General features: G+C 56.4%; 2 protein-coding genes across 3 annotated transcripts; one reads left to right on the top strand and one right to left on the bottom strand.

The window, feature by feature from the left end:
- Positions 1-5,683: 5,683 nt before the first annotated feature.
- Positions 5,684-10,517, top strand: CPPED1 (calcineurin like phosphoesterase domain containing 1). Of its 2 annotated transcripts, none has more exons than XM_032970415.2 (5): positions 5,684-6,011; positions 7,286-7,466; positions 8,324-8,613; positions 8,895-9,030; positions 10,047-10,517. In XM_032970415.2, exons 1-5 carry the CDS (start codon positions 6,006-6,008, stop codon positions 10,256-10,258), a joined length of 825 nt encoding a protein of 274 aa, XP_032826306.1. In that variant the 5' UTR covers positions 5,684-6,005; the 3' UTR covers positions 10,259-10,517. The 2 variants fall into 2 exon arrangements, with proteins under 2 accessions (XP_032826306.1, XP_032826305.1); XM_032970414.2 differs by having other exon boundaries at positions 5,685-6,011; positions 7,254-7,466.
- Positions 10,518-10,598: 81 nt separating this feature from the next.
- On the bottom strand, positions 10,599-19,596 carry LOC116951632 (protein shisa-9-like). Its single transcript, XM_032970411.2, has 4 exons — positions 17,984-19,596; positions 14,906-15,048; positions 14,275-14,397; positions 10,599-13,555 (listed from the first exon to the last, which is right to left on the bottom strand). The coding sequence occupies exons 1-4, from the start codon at positions 18,526-18,528 to the stop codon at positions 12,879-12,881; spliced, it is 1,488 nt and encodes a 495-aa protein (XP_032826302.1). The 5' UTR covers positions 18,529-19,596; the 3' UTR covers positions 10,599-12,878.
- Positions 19,597-19,831: the final 235 nt, after the last annotated feature.

Raw genomic sequence — 19,831 nt, 5'->3', positions numbered from 1 at the left:
GGGCTAATTTAGGGGAGGAGCGAGTTCGGTAAGAGTGGGCGTGGCTACGCTGTGAGGGGGCGGGGCCCAGGGAGGCAGGGCGTGAGCACAGGTGGTGCAGAGTGCACGCTTCAGATGACCCAAGCGCTGCCTTGTTCACTCGCTCAGCATTTGCGACTCGTGGATAAACGGTTCATGCGCCAGTGTAAGACTGTTATTAAAATGTAATTGCAATCAAGGCCCCATGGCGTATACGGTGGTGGAGTTAAATAATGCATTCTCTAACTACGATTCACTCAATTACACTCATTATTTGGTGATCCTGCTGCGGCGTTGGCAGTGGTGTACAGACAACGACACATTCTCCAATCAGACTGTGCCCTTCTATGTTTGTGCTATAAAAGATGACCATTTCCCGAAATGTTTCTGATGATGTATCGTTTTTTAAGGCCATGATGTTGTCAAGTTGTGTTGCTGTTCTCTGCGTATCTGTGCACCACGCGGGCTCCGGGATGGTTCTGGCATCCAGCGCAATGATATATTCAGTCACTAGGCTCACTATGTACTGTGAAGAAGGGCCATTGCCCGAAACGTCGCGTATGATATAGATTTCCTTTTAGGGTGACGGTGTTTTTGAAGAATGTACTGAGTTTTTATGTTAGTGGGCTGGGAGGGAGAAGTGGTGGGGACGGTGGGGGGGGGCATCACCGCTTCCCCCTGAGCGAGTGACCCCCGCCGCTTGGAGCGTGCATGTGGAACACGGGCGGCAGCCGCCGCCCCCGCTGCTGCTGATGGTGCTGATGATGATTTGGCTCGAGTTTAAACACGAAGGTGAATGTGGAAACAACTGCCATGGGTTCCAAGTGCGGGTGCAGGGGAGGATGAGAGGCGGGGTAATGGGATAATGACAGCAAGGAGAGGGGGGAGGGGCGGGGAGGGGAAGGGTCGCCTCCCAGAGACATTGGCTTTGAAGTCACCGCGTCTCCTCGCCACCATCACCTCAGCGCCATCACCTCATCCAGCGATATTATCTCCCCTTACTTTCATCACTTCCCATACTCACCACCATCACCTCCTCATCACCATCAACTCTCTTCACCACCATCACTTCCCCTCCTCACCACCGTCACCTTCCCACGTTAACATCACCTCCAGCACCTCATCCAAATGCATCAGCTGTTTCTCCTGCCATCCCCAATTACCTCTCACCCCACATCAAACCATTCATCACCTGCCCCCCCCCCCTCCACCATGCCCCCCCCCCCCCCCGCTGTGTGTCTCGGCGTGCCGCTGTAATTGGCTCCCCCCGGGTCGCCCTCGAGTAATCTCTTCCAGGTATTGCCCCCACGTCACGTGGCATCTCCCCCCTAATTAACGGGGCCCCTGCGCTAATTGCGCGAGGGTTCATGCTCTCCCTCGCACAGACACGGGGCCCCCGGGGCACGGAGAGTGCTCGGGCCCCAGAGCGCGGGGTCCCCGTCTCCTATCGCCTTCCCCCACCACCACCGCTCTTGCTGCGTGGGAGCAACTGCAAAATGAAACATCGCAGGGCGGGCCAGACCCCGAGACACGGAGACACGGGGGCGAGGCACCGTGGACACACTGAGACACGGGGTTGAGACACTTAGACACACGGGGGTGAGACACCGGAGAGACAGGAGGACGTAGAAACGCATGCCCGCGCCACGTTGTTCTTTGTAGATAGCATCGGCTGCACGATTCTTCCAAACCTCTTGAGGTTGTTAAATCAGCGCTTATTTATAGAGACATAAAACATTTGACAACTTTATTTCTGATGGGTTTTGCGGGGTCGCCGCACGAGTTGGCGAGCTCGCTATACTATTCGGTTTGCACGGTCACAATGGATTCACTCTGCAGTCCACAGCCCAACACTCCACGGCCCAAGTCCACAACGTGTGGTGATCGTGAAAACAGTCGTAAACCCCCACGCCACCAAGGAGTCTCCAATCCGGAACGACTGAGAGCTTCAAGTCGGCCGGGCGCAGTGGCAGTGGGCGCGCCGTGACCTAGGCGAGCGTTGGTGGATCACGAACAGATTGTGAAACCACCCAAACCCGCTCGGCTGCTAGGTGGCCAGGAGATGGCAATGGCAGGACAGCAAATGGGTTCGTCAACCGTCTGTGTTGAGCTTTGGGCGCAATCCAATCCCGTGGGCGGTGGGGGGAGGGTCTTTTTCTTGTTAATGTGGAACGAAGACAAATGCCTCTTTCAGAAGGAATTGGCCAAACATCCCAAGAGAGTCCTAAAGTTCGGGTTTTATCGGTTAAATTAAAGGACATGATTGTTTATGCTGTAATTATTTAGGAAGATTACGCATAAATACTGCACATCCGACTTAATACTCATGACCAAATCACCAGGGAACGCTCCCGATCTCGTCGGATGTCGAAAGCTAAGCTGAGTTGAGCCTGGATGGTGCTTGGATGGGCGACGACCGTGCACAACAGCAGAGGGCAGTTTTGCAAACAACCATTGTTGTACGGTACTGTCCGTCAGTGCATCCACTGCTGCGCCTCACCAACTCGCAGTAACCAGCGCGAAGTATGGTAAAGTAGCTCCCACGCCCAGCACGGCGTGGGTAGGGCCTCAGCCAGCAGTGGATTGACACCAGGAGCTGTGCAAGGGGGACTGATTACATCCATCGTGGTGGTGATAAGGTGATGTCGCACCGGGCATGTTGCGGCTGATTCATTATTATGCGGGTGGTCTTAACAATGGTGGTGACAGTGATGTTCGATTATGAGGATGTTGTTGATTGGTGACGGTGATTATGATTGCTGCTGACTGATGTCTTATGACACGGTGATGGAGGATGTTGAACAATGATGTTCAATGTTGAAGGACGATAATTATATTTACTAACGATGCTGATGTATCATGTCAATAATGTTTGATTGTGGTGATGGATGATGATGACCTTGCGGTGGCGCTATAATACAACAAAATCGTACTCCCGACCAAATCACCCATCAGAGATTTGCCCCCCATATAAGGAAGTAAATTGGGCGTGGCGTTAACCGATGGGGGTGTCTTTGCCCATAAAAGGTTTTATTTTAATGGTTCTACCGTGCCGCTTCGACCACCGCCGGGCGACTCAAATGCCGCAAGTTGGCATAGTAGGGGGCCCAGCTGGTGGTGCATCTACCGGTCATCTCAGTCAACCCATGGCACCTGCTGGGTCTGTCCCGAGACCTGCACCTAGCCTGGCACAGTAGGGGGCACAGCTGGTGGTGCATCTACCGGTCATCTCAGTCAACCCATGGCACCTGCTGGGTCTGTCCCAAGACCTGCACCTAGCCTGGCACAGACGCCGTGGTGACATCACCGTCACTTAGTGGCGAATGGCGGGGATTGGTGTTGGTGGATGGTCTTGTGGATCGTGAATCGTGATTCTTGTATCAATTCCGCTGAGGACATCCAGCACCCAGCTCTAAGTCCATCTGGTAGCGATCTTGAAAATTTACCATTATTTATTATTAAATTGTATTGCACGGTTCACAGATACATAACGGCATTGATGTCCGATTTTTACGTAACTTTAATAGTAGTTTATTCATATAGTCGATCAAAATGCTGTGTAAAATTGCTGTTTACAAATTCCATTTTTTATGCTTAACAATCTATGCTCTGCAAATGTCAGATTTGATCATAGCCGCGATTCAGTATATTCCGATGTCCTACTTCATCTTAAACTAGACTCTGTGAGTGTCCGATCTTGTATTAAACTTCATGAAGTGAGTGCATACAAGACCATTGCATTCTGACGTCCGACTTAATCTTAAACTTGATTCTGAGTGTTAGATTTTGTATTAAACTTTATTCAGTGAATACATACAAAGCCATGACATTCCTATGTCCTCCATGTTTAACTTGATTCTGAGTGTTAGATTTTGTGTTAAACTTAATTCAGTGAGTGCAAACAATGACACACAAACTGAGACGTGAGTAGCACCTCAAATGGTGCCTCACACGCAGAGAAACAGAACCACAAAACCACACGAATAAGGCGTAAAGTGAGAACTTCACTCCCGCCGATGGCTCTACGCAATCCTGATACACACACACACACAGTTCACCGATTCTATGTTTGCACAGGACATCTGCTCCACTGAACTCCGGCTGGCAGCGGTCTTGTGCGAGGGTAGAGAGGCGTGGGCTGGAACGTCGCTCGTGCCCGCTCCCTGCGGTCTCGACTAGACGCCGCTCTCTGCGTTGGCGCGCAGGCCCCCTGGTGGGGAGCCAAAGTACACCAACATTGTCTCCCCAGAACAACAATCGGATGCAGCACCAACGCTTTGGAGCAAACCTTGGTTCCTCCCTTAAAGTCGGAAATTTTCCGTTAAAAATATCTTAAAACAGAAGATTCGTGCTGGATACAGTCACATTTGCCAATGTGATTTGTAACTTTTATCATTACACGTGTATCGATAGTTTCATGTTATACTGGTAGGAACGAAGTTGTAAACTGAGTGTACCAGCCTGCAATAGATTAATGTGTCCGTCCGTCCCCTTTCAATACTTTAAGAAGTGAAATCTCGTGCTGTTGGGTGTATAATTTGTCCGAAGAACCCTCAACGATTTTGAGGGCAAAAAGGTGGGAAGACGCTCTCAATTTGCACAATTTTACGTAACAATGTCATAAAATTGCGCAAAATTCCAATGTTCCTACCAGCCCACCCTGCTGGGACCTGTTTGTGCTATTACTGGTAGGAACGAAGTTGTAAACTGAGTGTACCAGCCTGCAATAGATTAATGTGTCCGTCCGTCCCCTTTCAATACTTTAACGAAGTGAAATCTCGTGCTTTTGGGTGTAAAATCAGCAATAGACAGCGCAGAGACTTGTCCTACCAGCCCACCCTGCATGGACCTGTTTGAAGGACGACTGGCTGTGTGGCGTTATCTTGGTGCGGGCTGGGAATGTTTTGTTGAGTTTGCTGCCTTTCCCAAACTTCATCAATTGGACTTGTATATTTTGATTTAAAGCTTTCGTGACTGCAGGGAATCATATTCTTGGTTCTTTCGGTAAAGTCACCACGTAGAAGGGAAACAATAAAATAATAAAAATATAGAACAATACAATTCTCACGACGTTTCGACTGCAACACAAGCAATCATCATCAGGTGTGAAACCTACGTGACTTTACCGAAAGAACCAAGAATATGTATGGACTTGTATAGTTAATGCATGTACTTATATTTAGTGGCTTTCTGACCATCTTATATATGTTGCACTCCTTTAGTTGTTTATATTGTTTGCTGTTGTAACTTGCTGACACGCCCATACTGGACTTCTGTGAAAAAAGAGCTTTATCGCTCATCGGATTCCTTCAGCCGAAATACAGATTCTGATCGTCATTGTAAGCGGTACCCATCCGCACTACCAATTCCATAGGGCCTCTATCCGCACTACCACAATTCCATGGGGCCTCTATCCGAACTATCAATTCCACAGGGCCTTTATCCGCACTACCAATTCCACAGGGCCTCTATCCGCACTACCAATTCCACAGGGCCTCTGCGGATGCACTACCAATTCCAGTGTTGGACAAAGAATCACGTGACCAGAGCGGACATTATATTTCCCAGTGTGCTTCCGCGATCGCCAGCGCCCTCGTCTCAATTGGCTGCCGCTGTCACGTGACGCTCCGGATGGCACCCAATCACCTGAGAGCCTGACGTTGCCTATGCGCTCTACGAAATCAAATCAATCAACGGCGGGGCCACGTGACCAGCGCGGGCAATCAACGAACACGTGACTAATTAGGAGCGCGTGACTAATCGGGAGCAGGGGACCCCGAAAGGGCGCGGTGATTAATTCGGAGCACGTTGCCCATCATGAGGAGCGGGTGACCAATTAGGAGCGCGTGGCTAATTATTCTGGGCGGGTGACCAATCAAGAGCGCGTGACTTATCGGGAGCGCGTGGACCCCCCAGTGGGAGCGCGCGTGCGGGGATGGAGGTGGAGTTCACGCGGCGTGCGCGCGAGCGACGCTTCCTGGGCCTGGATGAGCGTGCGTGACTCCCGCACACCACCACCACCCACACCTCGCCACCACTCACACCTCGCCACCACGCGTGACTCCCGCACACTACCACTCACCTACACCTCGCCACCACTCACACCTCGCCACCACGCGTGACTCCCGCACACCACCACCACCACTCACCTACACCTCGCCACCACGCGTGACTCCCGCACCCACCACCCACACCTCGCCACCACCTACACCTCGCCACCACGCGTGACAACGCCGCTTGAGCGTGACCTCGCTTGCATCACGAATTAAAATGTGACGAGCCCGGTTGTGGTCACGACCCTTAATTACTCGTTCATTACGAATGCAAATCACACGTTGATTTCCTACTCAAGTAAGCATGGATGCATGTTGCTCTGAGCCAGTGGTGAACATTCCTCATTTCTATGGCGGGGACGAGGCAATCCATAGGACTTTCATACGGAGTGGTTCTCCTTTTTAGCGACCCTGGAGCGACGGTGACGATCGTCTGAGCCAATCCTCCCCCAGCCGGGACGTGACTCTTCGCGAGCCGCCGCCGGGCGGGTCGTGACCTCCCCGACGTCGTCTTCACTGTCCTTACGTATCGCCAAACTCCACCATACTTCAGAATTGACAGCTAAACGTGACCGTCACTACCCTTAATTATGTGACGTGACCGTGACCCCGCGTGACTGGACACGCGAGGTCACGGCATAGCTGTCACGGCGCTTAATCATCCGCGCAACACACCGACAGTAATTAACAAAACGAGCAGACGTATCGTCTCCACATCTCCAAATAAAAAATGTGTTTCTCACCCGTCCTCTCAGCCGCACTACCTCCTGAGTGCATGTTTCAGCATCATTGTTTCAAGACAAACCTTGCAGGTTTTAACTCGGTAATTAAACGCACTTAATTTCTCGTCATCGCCAAGTAATGTGCCAAGACTCGCTCCTTACCAAGGTTAGCGTCACGTCATTGTATGTGACCACTAGACACCTGACACCATTGTATCAGCAATGTAACCCTTGACACCGTCTGTATCCCTACCCTCACCCATCTCTCTCATCCTTGCCCCTCACCCTGCGCCTCATCCTCACCCTGCCCAATCCCTACCCCGGGGATCCTGAACCTGCCCCTCTCCCTGCCCTTAATATTCTCTGACCTTGTCCTCTCACACTGCCCCACAAGGCCTGCCCTGCCATTTTTTCTCTATCTCCATACCCCCGCACTCCCGTCTGTCCCGACGGCCCGCAGGCGAGTGGCAGGGCAGCTTCTTGTTTGTGCAGGGCGCTGACCCCCAGCTGGGGCTGATGAAGGAGTGGGAGTCGGGGGTGTTGAGCGTGGCGGGTGGGGACGAGTGGGCCGAGGAGCTACGTCTCGCGCGTGCTGCGGTGGCGGCCGTCAACCGCATGCAGCCACGGCCACGCTTCCTCGTGCTGTGTGGCGACCTCGTGCACGCCATGCCTGGTGAGGTCGACCTCACCCGCACGCTCACCACATGCTCACCGCATTCTCCCACACACGAACCACACAAACACCTCGCCTGCACTCGCAACACACCTCAACGCACCTTGACCCACACACTCGCCGCAAGCTCACAACACCACCACGTTCACCCACGTACTAACGACACTCGATCACCACGCACTCTATGCACATGCACACTTCCTCCACGCACAAACCCCACTCGCTGCACCCACATATTCTACATACAAACGCACTCACCACACAAGATGCTAGCACCCTCTCCCTGCCCGAATCGAGTCTCGCTGGGGGCAGAGACACCCGGCGTTGGAGACAACTCCAGCTACTGATGGAGCTACTGCTGCCACGACCGCGTCCACGCCAGCATTAGCCCCGTGCACTCATCATCACCACCACCGCACGCACAAACGGAGGTGATGCTCGCAGGCCGGGGCACCGCCTGAGGCTCAGACTGTCGAACTCATGCAGCTGTAATGAGAGAACGCAGCTCACTCGGGACAGGCTGCTCGTTCGATTGCACCACACGTTTATAAGTTCCCCGGCTGTCCTGGCAGAGTCATTAACTAGGCTCTGTCGGCCGCGTCGACTTACCCCCATCGGTCGCGACATCTGTCATCGTTGCCTCTCCCCATGGCCCCACATGGCACCGTCATTGTGGGGTCTTACGCTGGCAACCGTCAAATCCGTCACCGTCAACTTGGAAACGAGACTGCCATCAGAAAAGGCACGAATGGCAACAATTGCAATCAACACGCAGATCATTAAATCACCCCTAACCCTTTCGCCTTTCCTCCCGCTCCCCTTCTCGCTCTGTCTGCACGACGCGTCGCGTGGCGCAGGGCAAGCGAACCGCGCGGCGCAGGAGGAGGATCTGCGAGCTGCCCTGTGCGAGCTGGACCCCGCCATCCCGCTCGTGCTGCTGCCGGGCAACCACGACATCGGCAACGCCCCCACGGCCGCCACGTTGGAGGCGTACCGCCGCTCCTGGGGGGACGACTATTTCGCTTTCTGGGCGGGTGGCGCGCGCTTCCTTGTGCTTAACTCGCAGCTCTTCGTGGACGCGTCGCTCTGCCCCGAGCTAGCGGAGGAGCAGGAGCGCTGGCTCGAAGAGCAGCTCGAGAGCTACAAGGTGAAGATCCGTCCACCCTCTCTCCTTGCCACCACTCGCCGGCCCCGGCGAGAGGGTGCCCGGGTGAGCGGCGGGCTCCCGCCCGCACTTGTCCCCCACCGCGATCGCCGGATGGCGCCGGTGACGTGGGTCTGTCGGACGTCCCTCGACTGTTCGGCAGGTGCCACTGCGTTGGGTTGCGTGCTGGGGTGCTGTTGTTGAGGTGTTGTTGGCATGTTGTCGTTGGGGTGTTGCCTTGCGCGTTTGGCACGTCATCTCCTCGCTGCCGCTTGTGTCTGCAGGCGGAGGGGCCGCGTGGGCCACTCGTCATCCTGCAGCACACGCCGCTCTTCCTCGTCGCACCCGACGAGGACGACGACTACTTCAACGTGGAGCGCCGTGCGCGACGGCGCCTCCTGGACAAGTTCAGCGCCGCTGGTGACTGCCACCTCGCTCTCCCAACCAGACCCACGCACGGTTGTTGAATCAGGTTTTTTTGCGTTCGTGCAGTGAAACGTATGCCAGCCACAACCTCTGGGCGGTGACATGGCCCGGCACTAGCAAGTTCGCCACTTGGAATCCAGAAGGCCACCCTGGTTATCCTGTTGATGTCATAACCGTGAGGCTGTACGCGCGCCCTCTGTTGCACAGTGGACATTACAGGTACCCCGACTTCGTTAGAAACGAGTAGGCCGATGTGCGACGGCATCACGGTGCAAATTCGAACTATTACTTCCAATTTACTCAATTGGGATTACACACGGAAATCACCGCTCCCTACTGGAAGGCTCATGCCCGCTCAGGCCAGGTTCTGAATCACCTCGAGCCAGGACAGCTGCCACGGGATGCCATTCGAATGCGTGAGATCTTCTTTTCGTGTCCGTCCACCAAAGTCGGTGTCCTTCGAATGGCGATCGCATCTCGATGCTCGCGGGTCGCCTGCTGCAAGATCCTGCACAGTGCAGTGCCCTTTCTCAAGCAGTGGGCAGAGCAAAAGGTGTCACACGGTCCACCTCTCGCTACCGTAGTCGCAACAGCTCTCTGGTTGTGTACTGCCAAGTGGACAGGTTTAGTGCCAAGTTGGTTCAGTCATCCCTGTCGTCCACCCCGCGAATTTACCTGTGGAGAGTTGTCCACTCACCTCGATGTTCAAGCTGATCTCAGCACCGATGCGTCTGAGTTGCTCCCGCCACGTCTCCTCGCAGGAGTGTCGTTGTGTGCCCGTGTTGTTGTAAGGAAGCTCCTGCGTGACTCCAGGCGTTTGACTTGAGCTGTGCGGGTGTGTAGAGGGTGTCTGCTATCTCCGGTTTGTGCGAGATGTGATGTAAGCTTATTGTGTGTAAAGCGCTCCGACTCCCCGGCGTGTAATGGCGCTCGAGCAAAATAAATCGTTATTACAGGTGAAGAAGCTGAACGGCGCTCACCTGTGTTCACCCGCGTGTTGCCACACACAGGTGTCTGTGCCGTGTTCACCGGGCACTACCACCGCAACGCGGGAGGGCGCTGCGGCGCCGTCGAGGTGGTGGTCTCCTCTGCCATCGGCTGCCAGATAGGCAGCGACGTGTCAGGTCTCCGTGTCGTCACGGTAACCGAGGCTGGCGTGCGACACCGATACTACGGGATGGACCAGATCCCGGAACGCGTCGAGCTTGACGTGGAGCAGTGACCCTCGTGGAAAAACAAACGGGCGTGGGCGCGGCGCCTGATCAGCACAGGGTGGTGGCGGCTGCAGCTGCTCACAATAGATTTTATTAACTGAGAAAAGCACATGGCCTTCGTAAAGCTGGATCATCGAGCTGTAACTCGGGTGTGTGTGTTGAACATGGATTTAGAAATGACAGGGGGATGGATGGGGGGGGGGGCAGTGGAGAGGGAAGTGGTGGGGCAGAGAGCCGTTGCCAATAAAGCGCCCGTGTCATTTGGGAGTGGACGCGTCATGGGCCCTGCTTGAGATGCAACGCGCGCGCGCAGGCTGCACCGGGACATGAGCACACAGCTCACTTGCATTTAGGCCGTTTTAATGTTTAATCACGTATACGCCGTGGTTACATTGTAAACAAAAACACCAGGGATTATATTACACGCGGTCTCGCTGTGCTACCCGGGAAGCCACGTATTGCTTTGCCTCGACACCGCTCGCACCTCTGTCCTCTTCATTTCCGGATCGCCAGAAATTGTTTCTGTAACCATTATGGAAATTACGCCACCTCTAGACCCTGCAGCCGAGACGAATCAGTCAGCGACAAAATGCAGCGTTCCCCACGGCCGTGTCGGGCCCGGGCACGGCTCGGAGAGGGGTCCGCTCACCCCGCCGGGCCTGCTGTTCACACAGACGCACGGCTGGAATGTTTTTAGCGAGTAGTATTAGCTTGGAATGGACAAAAACCCCAACATTTTCCATGTAATTTCACTAGTGTATGACTTGTAATTATAAATATATGGAAGCGTGGACATCACACGGTCTTACAAAATACCCACTGAAGTCGTGTACACATTACGAGTGCGTTCCATAAAAAGCTTACGTATGTATGTATGATTACACAATCACATGGCTCATGCACATTTCGAATTGTAGACGAGAGTTATTAATATTAACATTACAACGTCAAAAAACTATTGGGTTTTATTGGTGGAGAATGCAGCTGTGCTTACCACCGACACGGGCCCACACGACCCAGGCCCCCACTGCGTGGACGCGAGTAAATTGGGCAGGCTTGGGGCGGCACGTGTCGTGTTGATCGACAAAAATACCTGCAACACCTGTGGGGCTGAATATTGAGTATGGCGCGTGTGGTGGCCCCAGCCACCGCACGTGCACAAGCAGCCCTTGTATCGGCACCTGCCTACGGCAAGCGGGGACGGGCGAAGGAGGAGAACTGACCGCCGCTCCCCGCTCACTGTGAGAGCGAGCCCAACGATGGTGGCGAGAGTTGCGCCGACTCTTCCATGCAGGAGACTTTGGCAGGAGAGGGGAGCGCTCCTGGTCACGTTGGGTTTGGAGGGCCCACTGCGGCCTACACCTTTGTTTGCTTGAGCCTGCTCGTGAAGTTCACTCAGCACGGCCTCCTCTTGATTTGAAGTTTAAGATACGCGACACGGTGCTTTGTTGTGGGGGGAGATGGCCTGGTTAGGGCCGAGACTCGAGGATTTCCATGTGGTACAGGAACAGAAAGCGCCGGAATTGGATCCCCAGACCGGTAAATCAATGGATAGCTTCAAATACCGACAGATCTCATTAAAACGAATACACTGACGGGGAAGCTATAGAAACTCAAAGAATAATGAAAACCCCAAAGGAAAATCCAGAGAATTATGGAAAAGGCAAGAAATATGAAGAAAATCCTGAAATAGACGGAAAACCCACAGTATAAACCCCACGGGCACACTCGGCCGCTAACATCGACGTGTGGCTGCTGCGGACACCTGGACTCCAAGTCTGAGTCGTTATTGCTAAGGTTATTGCAGCGTCCCCATCAAGTGCCACAAATCATTACGTTTAGGGAGAGCGGCCTCCGCTCGAGGCTGCTGATCAGCGACCATGAACCCGACCACCGCTCAATCTCATTCTCACCTTTGTCCAAAAAGGACAAGCGGTTGAATGTGATGCACGCGAGCGCGAGCGATGGATATAAAACGACGATCTCGGAGAAAGTCACGGTAACATCAACTTTTCTTCTTTGCCACCAAAGACTACACGTGTGATTAAAATCCAGTGCTGGCTGTGATTGTGGCCTGGGATAGTTGTGCACGTGCAGCCCCTGCGGGGCCCAGAGATGCATCCTGGACAACGCAGCGCGTGTCCACGACCGACGGTGCCGCCCGCGAACCGGCCTCGTGGGTTCGGCCCGGGGTTGCCACGGTGGCCCCCAGGTGTCTCGTTCCGCCTACCGTTCCCTCGACAAAGATGAACAAGGTCGCGAAGGCCGCGCGACACGTCGCCGCGCACGCTCCGCTCATCTGAACCACGACCGCCAACATGTAAACTGTGTACGAATCACGACACACAACCCGGGGACACACGCCGCGCTCCATGACAATCCACAACCTCTGCTCCGCGCGGGGCTCTGCGGGGAGCGACCAGGGCAGCCAGGGTCACTGTGAGGCCGCACACCCTCGCCCGCAGGGACATGGGGCCGGGGCGGTGGGGCCACCAGCAGCACCGTTGCACGCGCCGCTCGCACGCGAACCCGCACAGCACACGCCACGGTGGGAGACGACAGGGGCCCATCGGCAGGAACGTGGGGCAACTTGCATTCGCCTTGCAGACGAGACGAGGTCAGCGCCGTTCACACCGTCACCTCGGCCTTGCTGAGCGTCGTCTGCGAGGGTCGGAGCGTGCTCTGCTGACGCTGGTGATGTCGGCCGCTCCCGCTGCCGCTCGTCGGGACCCTGTCTAGGGTACTGTGGTAGCGTGGGGGCCCAGGCCAGGTGTCCTGCTGGGACAGCTGCCCCCGCACCCCGGGGCCCCCAGGACCCTGCTGCTGCTGTTGCTCCCGCGTGTGGTGGTGCTGGAGGGTATGGTGGTGGTGCTGCTGCTGATGTTGGTGCTGCAGCTGATGGTGCTGCGGCTGGTGATGTTCATGCTGGCTCTGGTGCTGGCTCTGCTGGTGCGGCGGCTGGTGGTGGTGGTGGTGGTGCGGGTGGTGGTGGTGGTGCTGCTGCTGCTGGTGCAGCGCCTGGGAGCCCGAGCGCGACACAGAGTCCCCCTCACCACGGGGGAGGGAGCGCTCCCTGGCGGGGCTCATCCACGCGCCGGGGTGTGAGTGCATCTTGGTCATGCGGCTCTTGGCCCCTGCCAGCTCGTCCTCGTCCCCGCGGCCGCCCTCCTTGCCGCTTGCCTCGCTCGCCTGGCGCGACGTGCTCGCTTTGACGGGGGTGGCAGAGCGCAGGGGTAGGGAGGTTGGCGGCCCCGCGTCAGAAGAGAAGTGAATCTTCCCAAAGTGATCCAGAAGCCCGGATTTCTCTGCAATAGCACGGACACGGGGGGGGGGGGGGCGTGGCCGCTTATGAGAGACAACCAGATGGACCCCAGCCAGCATTGGTGGATTCATCGTCCATCCCCACGTTGAAACCGACCAAAATTGCTGTTAAGTGGATTTATATTCAAGAATTCATTTCCAAAATTTCATATTTGAGCATCTCTACCACTCTATCACGTCCAAATCAAATCTCGACACGAAGTAATTCCTAATTCCTCCCCTCTACAAACCATTTCGGGCGATGTCTACATCCGTGTATATAATCCACCGAGTTCCATCTTAAATTCTGTCCAGAATTCGAAGGATCTCCGCATCGATCTCATCTCCCGCTCACTCTCATAGCCACTCCATCATCACTTCCAACACCACGTACATCGCTCTCGCTACCATCTCACCCATCACTTTGTGAATACTACCCTCCCTCGGCCATCTCCTAGATCCCAAATCTACTTCAGCCCCACCAGACATATGTCTCCACCGCTCTGCTCCCCCCCCCCCCCCCCATTCTATCACCTGATTCCAGCTTTAAAGAGACCCACCAATCCTCCCGTCGAGCAAACATCCCGACACCCGTGCTCAACCGTGCTGCCATCCACTCAAACCCAGCTCAGTTTTTCTTCCCTATGCGTTGGGAACGGAGCGCCGGGCCAGCAGAGGGAGCCATGGTCACGTGGACCTCAATATTTGGGAAGGGCATCCTCACCAATTCGCTTCGGAAGGGAGGGATGTCGGCCTCCCTCCGCCTGATTGGCTGCCTCGTAAGTGGGCGGGGCTTCCGAGGCCAGGTGCGGCTGTGAATGAAAGATGGTCTTGAGCTGGGGCTGATCTAGGAATGAAGAGAGGACGGAGAAAACACAGTGAATCAGTCACGGGGAACATGGTGAATCAGTCACGGGGAACACGGAAAGTTGGTCACAGGAACACGGGGATTCGGTCACAAGGAACACGGAGAGTCAGTCACGGGGAACACGGAAAGTTGGTCACAGGAACACGGGGAGTCGGTCACAAGGAACATGGAAAGTTGGTCACAGGAACACGGGGAGTCAGTCACAAGGAACACAGAGTGTTCGTCACGGGGAACACGGTGAATCTGTCATAAGTAACACGGAGAGTCGGTCACGAGTAACATGGCGAATGAGTCACGAGGAACATGGCGTATGAATCACAGTGAATCAGTCACGGGGAAGATTAATCAGTCACGAGGTACATTGCAAATCCGTCATGGGGAATTAGTCACGTGCATGGTGAATGTGTGCATGGTGAGTGTCCGTGGCGTGGTGAGCATGGTGTGTGGTGTACGTGGTGAGTATGGTGAGTGAGCGTGGTGAGTGTACCCAGGCTGGGCCTTGCTCCGTGCATGAACCCGGCCTCCATGGAGGAGGCCCGGGGGGGCAGCATGGAGGGGAACCCCGGCGTGGAGCCGCTGTCCGTGGGCAGCGCCAGTCCACTCTCTTGGTGTGCAGACACGTCCAGCAGCCTGGGGGAGGGGGCAGGGCAGGGGAAAGGGGGGAAGCAGGGGAGAGAGGGGGAGGCAGTGGAGAGAGGGGAGGGCAGGGGAGAGAGGGGGAGGGCAGGGGAGAGAGGGGGAGGGCAGAGGAGAGAGGGGGAGCGCAGGGGAGAGAGGGGAGGGCAGGGGAAAACGGGAGGGGAGGGCAGGGGAGAGAGGGGGGCAGGGGAGAAAGAGAGGAGAGGACAGGGAAGAGAGAGGGGCAGGGGAGAAAGAGAGGAGGCAGGGGATAGAGGGAGGGGGGCAGGGGAGAGCGGAGGGTGAAAGGAAGGGGAGGGCAGGGGAGAGTGGGGGGCAGGGGAGAGGAGGCACGGGAGAGCGGTGTGGGGCAGGAGAGGGAGGGCAGGGGAGAGAGGGAGGGGGGGCAGGGGAGAGAGGGAGGGGGGCAGGCTGACTCCCTCTCCTCCAGCTGTGGACGAGGCGCGGATCGGGGGGTGCAATGGGGACGATCGCTCACCCCCCCCCCCCGTCACTCACCATTCACCTCGTCACATCACCCTCGCTCACCCCATCACATCTCACTCACCCCTCACCCTGCAGCCCCGGTGCCTCACACGGGGACGGGTTGAGACATTGGGACCATTTCCCAGGTAGCATCACAACATAGGCGCGCGCTGATTGCTATCCGCATGCACTGCAGTGTGCGCACACAGACACGCTGGACCAAAGATCCCCCGTGGAGTCTACACAGGCAAGTGTTGTTTGCGACCATCTATGAAGACCAATAGATAACACAGGAAGATGGGGTAGCCAGCACCGCGCTCGGTAGCCTTTGTCTTCCGATGGTTGATGTTTACACACCGCCCCAGACACTAATTTTCGTCGTTGGTGTTGGCCGTGATCGGGAATGGAACTGAAAGATATTCACACTCACACATGCACAACAACATTTGCAATTTGGCAGTGGCCTCGCTCCGTCGAATCAGTCGAGCGGCATTCTCTTTTCATCAGCTGCGCAACGCTGTGTGGAAGCTGCCTGGCCTGTCCGCACATTTATGCCCTCCCTTCTCTATGCATGTGAAACGTGCAGCCCTTTACAGGAACATCATTCAGGCTAACCTGCCTACGATCCATCCGGAGTATAATCAGACTGGATAATATGAGCGCAAGGATTTTTGAATGTTCCGGACACAGTCCCATCTGTGAGTTTCTCAGGGAGGCGAGGCTGAGCTGGCTGGGTAATGGAGCACGCCAGCCCAGCCACCGCATGCCCAAGCAGCTTCTGTTTGGCCAGATCAGAGCTCGGCAACCTGCGGCTCCAGAGCCACATGCGGCTCTTCAAGGACTGCTTCGTGACGTTATTCATATTTACTGCGGCTCTTGAAATAATGAGTTCTTACAGAATTGGACATTTTTTATCTTGTTATTTTGGTTGCCGACCCCTGGGCCAGATAGGGGAGGGGGAGAGGAGATCGAATGATGTAGTTAGGAAGGACGTGGAGCTGATTGGACTTGCAGATGACTGGTTCCAGCGGCTTTAAGATTGACCTCTGTGGAGGAGGATCGTGAAGGATGTTACTGGGCAGTTGGAGGCAGTCGCTATCCAACAACAATGGAGGACAGAGTAACCACGCTCACAACAACTAAACGTAGCGTCGGGCGGCTAAAACACACAAAGTTCGCACATACGGGAGCACAAGTGGTGCATCTGCCAGTCATTTCAGTCAACCCATGGCACCTGGGTCTGCCCCGTTACCTTCCAGCGAGCCTTCTACCCCTCACGTGGCCTCAACGTGCACCTAGCCTGGCACAAGCATCGTGGGGACGTCATCGCCTCTTAGTGGCGAATGACAGCTGTTATACGTGTGTGTACACGTGTGAGTGTGTGTGCACGTGGGGAGCAGTGGTGTAGTGGTTAGCGCGCTGTGCTACGAACTCGCTCACTGTCTACACAAATGATGATTATCTGAACCGGTCCTGGGCCTCTATTAGGGCGACTCCGCCTTAAATGAGTACCTGGTGCGGTGTGTAAACTTCACCACTGGAGAGACAAAGGCGGTCGGGCATGATGTTGGCCATCCACTCCCTTGTGTGCCGTGCCGACTTTCAAAGGTGCTCACTCACATCACCTGTTCCCAGAGTCTACGGCTCCACGGGGTTCTTTGTGTGCACGTTGAGCGGAGCGATTCGCGCACTGCGCCACGACTCCCGCTCACGGCCAACACCAGTGACGATTATCTGAACCGGTACTGGGCCATTCCTCAATCTCGACTCAACCTCAAATGAGTACCTGCTACGGTGTGTAAACATCGTTATTGGGGAGACAAAGGCGGTCGGGCGTGGTGCTGGCCACCCACCCCCTCGTGTACCGTGCCAGACTTCATAGGCGCTGGCTAAAAGCACTACAATGGAGATTGTTGTCTGTGTATGTGTACACGTATGTGTGTATGTGTACACGTATGTATGTATGTGTACACGTATGTGTGTATGTGTACACGTATGTGTGTGTACACGTATGTGTGTGTACACGTATGTGTGTGCGCGTACGTGTGAAGATAGTGTGGGTGTAACATGCGACTCCTGATAACGGAGTCTCGCAGATGAAACACGGAGCCTTCATTCATCATCATCCTCAACCACAGAATAACGACAACCACAATCACCACAACAACTGCAATCTCCACAATAACCACAACCTCCGCAACCTCCATAACCACAACAATATCCACAATAATAAGCGCAACTACCATACCAAAGAAACGACAAAAACCACGAACCCAACCACAACCGTCCGCGCCGTCAGTTCCTGAGCGGCCGTGCTGCCCAGCACCGGGAGAGGAGCTCGCAAACCACACCTCGGTTTGTGCACGATTCCCCTCGGGGTCATTTTACAATTGAGCCCCCTCGGGGCGTCCAAACCCAAACAGAACCCCAAACCCTTCGGATACACCCCCAGTCCCCCTACCTGCAGTGTCCGCCCGGCTCCCCAGGGGGCTGCGCGGGCAGCAGCCCCCCCGCGGGCTTGTAGAGGCCGACCTTGGTGAAGATGCCCGCCAGCAGCATGAAGGCGACGATGCCGCACACCGAGTACACCACCATGTGCGTCTTGTCGCGCGTCGGGCCGAAGGGCCCCACGACGTCTGGGGGCCCCGTGGAGTCGTTGGCGAGGCGCGGGGTCTCGTTCTTGACGCACTGCGTCTGGTTTAGACGCGCGCTCGGCTCCTTGCAGCAGTAGCGGAACCCGCACGAGCCGCAGCAGATGAAGAAGGGGTGCTTCTGGCACACGAACGGGGGGTCGAACTGGCCCATCACGTCGTAGTAGCCGCGGCACTGCTCCGGCGTCTGCTCGTGCGACGGTTCGGGCGGTGGCGACGGCTCAGCCGTGGCCCCGGGGGGCCTCGCGGCCGAGCCGGCGCCCCCGCTGGCGGCCCACGCGCTGGGCCCCCTCGCCGCCGCGACCCCCAAAAGCAGCGGGACGAGACGGACGAGTAGCCAGCGCGACCCTCGCATGGCGCCACGAACTCCTCTCCCCCCACCCTCGATCACCCCCACCCCCCCTCGAGTGGGGGGGCGGGGTGGAGATAGACCCTGGTCCCGAAAACGCTGACCCTCAGAGGCCCCCTTTCTTGTCTCGGTTGTCGTCACGGTCCCCTCCTCCTCCTCCTCGTCGTGACCCCGTCTGGTGGTCACGGAGGCTGTGGGGGTCTTCGGGAGGTCAATGTCAGGTGGAGGGGGGTCCTCGAGGGTCACGGACCGGACCTCTGGGTCCCTCCGCTCAGCTCCCTCGATCCGGCGTCGTCGTCGAGGGAAGATCGGCTGCTGCTCGACGTCCTCCTCCTCGTCGTCTTCCTCCTAACGAACGAACGCGCGAAATCCCAGTTCCTCCGCTCGAACCCTGCTCGGGTCCCCGTCGCGGGGCCCCAAGTTGCTGGGGTCCTGCCCCCCCCCCCCCCCCCGGATCGTCCCGCTGTGATGAGCGCGATGCCGCGCTCCTTACCTCACGGCCCTTAGCGGCGCGGGCAGCCGAGACGCGGGCGCGCCCCCTCCTCCAGCGCGGGAACCCGAGGAGCGCAACAGCAGCAGCGCGGAGGCAGCGCGCGCAGAGCGAGCGGCTCCTCGTGGTCACTCGAGGCGCGGGGAGACGGGACGAGTCTCGTGGAGATGGATCCTGGGCGTGTGCTCTTCCATAGAAGGATTTATGGAACAAGAATCGAGTGGAACAGCGATTCCGTCCACAGAAGCAATTGGTACCAAGGTCGACCCCGTGCTATTTCCCATGCTCGCTCGACCCTTTGCTCGAACCCACGCGTAAAGACGGCACGATCCCCGTGGAGATGGAGCCGAGTTTGCGGCGCGCGGGATGAATGGACGCGCGGCTGCTGCGTGCGGCGCTCTCCGCGAGTGGAGCCGAGGTGGGGGCGGCGCCTGCCGAGCGGGGTCCGCGATGCTGAATGGGGGGGGGGGGAGGAGGGGGGAGGGGCCTCGCGAGCGGCGCGCTCGGCCCCGCCCCTCGGCTTCACCGCCGCGCTTGGAGGCAGTGGAGACCTGTGTACATTTCTCATTGTGGGGGGCAGATCTCATGGTGTGTGTTTGTGGGGGGGGGGGGGGGGTGGGTGCTGATCTGATCCCATTGTGAGGGGTAGGGTCACTTGCGGAGCTTATGCTTGCACGGAGCACGTTTTGTTGGCTCTGAATCGGAGTCTTTGTTGCTCGTGACAATTGAAGCAACGAGAGGCGCAGAGTGGCCGGGGGCTCGAGACGCGTCGACACAAACCGCGTGCGCACTGGACGCTCGCGTCTCCCCCCCCCACAT

This window comes from Petromyzon marinus, chromosome 43 (genome assembly GCF_048934315.1).
Source record: "Petromyzon marinus isolate PM22_M1 ecotype Great Lakes invasive population chromosome 43, UKy_Petmar_22M1.pri1.0, whole genome shotgun sequence".
NCBI classification, from domain to species: Eukaryota; Metazoa; Chordata; class Hyperoartia; order Petromyzontiformes; family Petromyzontidae; genus Petromyzon; species Petromyzon marinus.
The sequence above is the reverse complement of the archived record's forward strand: the minus strand, read 5'-3'. Positions and strand labels throughout refer to the sequence as shown.